This window comes from Opisthorchis viverrini (assembly GCF_000715545.1).
Source record: "Opisthorchis viverrini unplaced genomic scaffold opera_v5_88, whole genome shotgun sequence".
Taxonomy (NCBI): domain Eukaryota; kingdom Metazoa; phylum Platyhelminthes; class Trematoda; order Opisthorchiida; family Opisthorchiidae; genus Opisthorchis; species Opisthorchis viverrini.
The window spans coordinates 606,544-610,662 of NW_008751745.1; the positions used below are offsets into that span (position 1 = coordinate 606,544).

General features: G+C 45.1%; 1 protein-coding gene across 1 annotated transcript in view; it reads right to left on the bottom strand.

Annotated features, from left to right (window-relative positions):
* Positions 1-3,445: 3,445 nt before the first annotated feature.
* Positions 3,446-4,119, bottom strand: part of T265_13658 (hypothetical protein) — a gene marked incomplete at both ends in the record, with an annotated part of 15,443 nt that continues 14,769 nt past the window's right edge. Inside the window, one exon of the mRNA XM_009169915.1 lies at positions 3,446-4,008. Within this exon, the coding sequence (XP_009168179.1) occupies positions 3,446-4,008 (563 nt within the window). The remainder of the gene's footprint in view (positions 4,009-4,119) is intronic.

Here is a 4,119-nt window from a genome sequence, read left to right on the forward strand (position 1 = left end):
CAAACTAACATCTTTTCTGGATGTGCTTATTTGTAAATGTGCCGAACTGCTCCTCCATCGTCCAATCGACAGTCAGCACTGATCACAACCCACTAGATTACAAATACAAGCTGTTAAAGACATTATTCTACAGAGCGAGGAGACTGTGCAGCTCGGATCAAACTGGGGCAAACGGACGAACTTCTGAAGGAAGTGTTGCGAAAACGGTTTTCCTCAAGTTAATTCACCGTAGAGCCAACACGAGAGGCATACTTACTCCTTCAGTTCAAGGGCAACGACGTTGACGATGACAGCTTAATTTTCCCTGAAAGTGCGTAAAATTGGCTGCCCAACTAGGTCTCATGCGAACCCCCAGAGGACCTGCCCTGCACAAACGTTAGTATGGGCTGTCTAAGTTGTCAGCCTCTCATGTAGTCTACGAGTTCTGTTGCAGTTAACGAGACACTTCCACCGGTAGAACGGAGAGATTCCTGGTGGAACGTGCGTTGAACACCTTCCAAGGAGTTATCAGGAAGACCGTAGGGGTCGGAGGCCACAACGCAATCGCGCGTTTTTAATAGACGGACATCTGTTACATCCTGTTTATACCATCTACCCGATCAGCAGCCGTGTGCCGCTGATCACATCAAAGCAAGATGAAGGTAACACATTGATTGAGGTCCCACATCAATTAGTGTAACCTTGGTGCCGCATCGCTACTTCACAGCCTCCCTTCCGCAGACGCTTCGCCAGTAAGAATCAGAAATAATTTTTGTTAGACATTGGCTTCATATGCGTACTAAATGTCTACATGGACTCTACTGCTGATAATGTAATAGGGGTTCATAAACAAGTATTCACTTGTGCGTACTTCGCATACGTCCACGGCCTTGGCATCTGGAGAGTCACGTGTTGTCTTATGGCTTATGCATGTTGCAGAACATAACGATATGCACCTAGAAGCTGTTGTTCAACAACACTCTACCCGTTCTAGTCAACGCTGACCTCACTTCAGGGTATGAGTGAGCTGAGTCGATCGCAGGGAACAAGGTTGTCCAGTTTCAAAAGTCATGCATGATAGAATAGGTCCTTCGATGGCTGTAAAATTATCTCATCAAATGTCCATATCTCCAAAAAGTAGTGCAAATTTTTTCAACCAAGCCGAAAACATTTCACAGCCGACCAACAAAATGCTGTCAAAGGTAACCACTGCATGGTTTTCAGAATCCTTTGAAAAATGAAATAACCTTTAACTGGAAACCTTTAACCTGGAAACATCACAGACAAGAGATTCAGCTGGGTGAGTCCAGGTGAGTCTCTCGCACAACCGAATTTGTTCGCAAATGAGTGCATTTCGCTAACCTTTAGCTTGTTGTATCCTGATGAAACATTTGTGAATCATATGTGCCGCAGTGGACAGAGGACTGTTGCAAGCTACTCAGCTGCCCACTACAAACCCAAAGACTACATTGGTTGTCTTCTCAACTCCAACAAACACTAGTTAACTAGAAAAAGCATACATCTTTGATACGTCAAAAGTAAATCTTGGAATCTTTAGCTGAGATGAAATCGAGGTTTTCCTCCGGAACTAAAGGTTTGTAATTTACTTCGGCTACGATTTTCAGTGTACACCAGTAAACAAGGAGGTTTTACTGCCACTCGGTCATGTGAAAGAATGCCTGGTAAAGAAATGGAGATGGGAGGAGAATATTACAAGCGGTCGTAAATACCAATGAAAAACGCACAAGATCAGCAACGAGTCAAACGCATCGCTGTACCATAACTAAGCAATACGCCATCACTGGGACTGGCTAACGTTTCATTGCAAATTTCAACCGAGGCGAGCAAACCACAAGACGACAGAAAGACTAGCTGGTCAATCCGACCAGCAAATAACAGCTTGATAGCTGGTGAGACCCACTGTAGGGCCTACAGTCCTACGCAAGCTGAATGCGGCTGGGACGGTGTGAAGATCCCACAGCACTCTGTCAGACGGAAGCCGTCATTTCGTGTCGTTAAGTCATAACCTGCCCACCCGAGTGCCTTCCTCGAAGTGGAAAACGGTGGTCCCTCCAACACTCGACAGTTGGGCTTGCAAAGTACAAGCTATCCTAACCTGATGAGTTCTGCTTACTGTTCTACTTACGTATTTGTCACCAGGCCCTCGTTTACGTATGACCTCACCATAAGGACAGGCACCGTCAGCTAACACCACCCCATATCCTCGGATTGGAGGAGCCAGCTTTCATACCCATGGAGTGAGACTGCTGTTACAGTTACTCTGTCCACACGGAACCTTAGCTTCGGCGAAATTTGTTACTATAGCCACAAGAAACAAAAGTTGGCAATTGCTTCCCGCAGCCTTGTAGTGCTTGCCCTCTGTCACGGTACAGGTATGGATTTTGAAGCTGTCCAACTATGTAGACCGGTCACCGAACACAGGTCTCTCTCTCCGGTGATTCACAACGAGACCGTAGACTCAAAATCAAGTGATTTTCTGCACGCGGATCGGACACCCATAAAACACCCTGCTCTCAACGGTTGATCTAGTGAGTCCCTATAAGTTCTACGTCATTTAATGCAGCAGAAACCGAATGACGCTGTTTTTTGTAACTTGTTGCTTACCACCAAGTTGGAATAGCGTTGGAACCAGCTGACCCTATACCAGGAGGAAGTCGCGAAAAAAGGAAAACAAGTAAGTGAGCACATGCCACCGTGAAGTAGAGTCGGACAAGTGAATAGCTTCACGGCTTCTGCTAACCTGAATGATCAACCCGGCCACCAGATAGGTGCGAGGTCGCTAGACAAAAGCCACTGGCAAGTAGCTTGATAAGTGCCATTAGACTGCACCCCAAAACACCACGGAAAAGCGGAGTCTGCCTCAGTCAACAAAAATTAAACCAACCGAATGATGTATGGCATCATTTTCCTCTAAACTACCAGACAGTGGTTGTGCTCTCATTCAGATATCCTAGACTTGTACTCAACCTAAGATAGTACTAGTTAACCGAGAAAATGACTGACTACGACAATGTGGGCGCACCCAGCAGATACGGTTTCCTTCAAACTTTGAGGATGAAGGCCAGGCTTTTGCACGAGTACTCAGTTACAGTCTGAATTCGCTTCTCTTTCAGAGACACGGAACTAAAAGTCTACACTAGACTATACGCAAGGCGAATTCAAACTGTTATTGAGAAACATCTCTCTAATACATTTTGCCCGAGAATCAAGGTAAGGAGCCTTAACGACAGTTGGCTCTATAGAAGGTCCTTTTACATTGTATTGTATAAACGACTGTAAATCTTGTTATAACAGAAAGCCCAATACAAGTAACAAATTTGATGTAAGACAATAATACACGGGGAAGTAAATATAGCCCTACACCTCTTGAAATAGCCACAAGGGCTATGAGCTAAATAGAACAACCATGTGTTAACCCAGAGGTAGAAAGCCTCTTTGGTAGTCACAAGGCAGTCACTTTTTGTTCTGTAAAGTCGATTCTTGAACTGGTAGACCTTCGAGGCTGTCGTAGCTGAGTGAAAATAGTCCCACCGTTCAAACTTGGGCTGTAACTGGTCACGCTGGGTGCTATTTGTGTGTCATCTCCCAAACTTTGTAGATATAAATCAGAGCTACGAGGTGTTTCGACGGAAGAAAGGGAGTTTGTCGTGGAATAGGCTGCAGCATATTGGGTTGACATCGTGGGAATTGACGCAGAGACGTGTTCGTTTCGGTACGATAAGGTAGCACGGGTTGGAATATAGTCGTCCTCCTCATCCGGTGAAGTAGTTTCATCACAATAGGCTGGTGTGATTGTCACACGCTTGGACAAAGGGTCAAGTAGCAGTGGGGTAGGTGCGGGGATGTCAGATAAATTGAACTTTTGGATAGGATTCAGTTGTTTTTCCTTATTGTTGGGGGCGTTGTTGCTGATGGCTTTTGCTAAAGATTGTCTCTGTTGAGCGGCGTCAGGGACCAAAGCCAACGGATTCATGATAACGTTGGCGAATTTGGTTGTTTTATCGGGTCCTAGTTAGTTAGAAGATGCAAAAAAGCATCAGTCGGAAACTGGACAGTAAAGGTAATTTAGAACTAACAGTGAAATCATCAAAGGCATTGTATTATGCAAAAAGCAGCTCA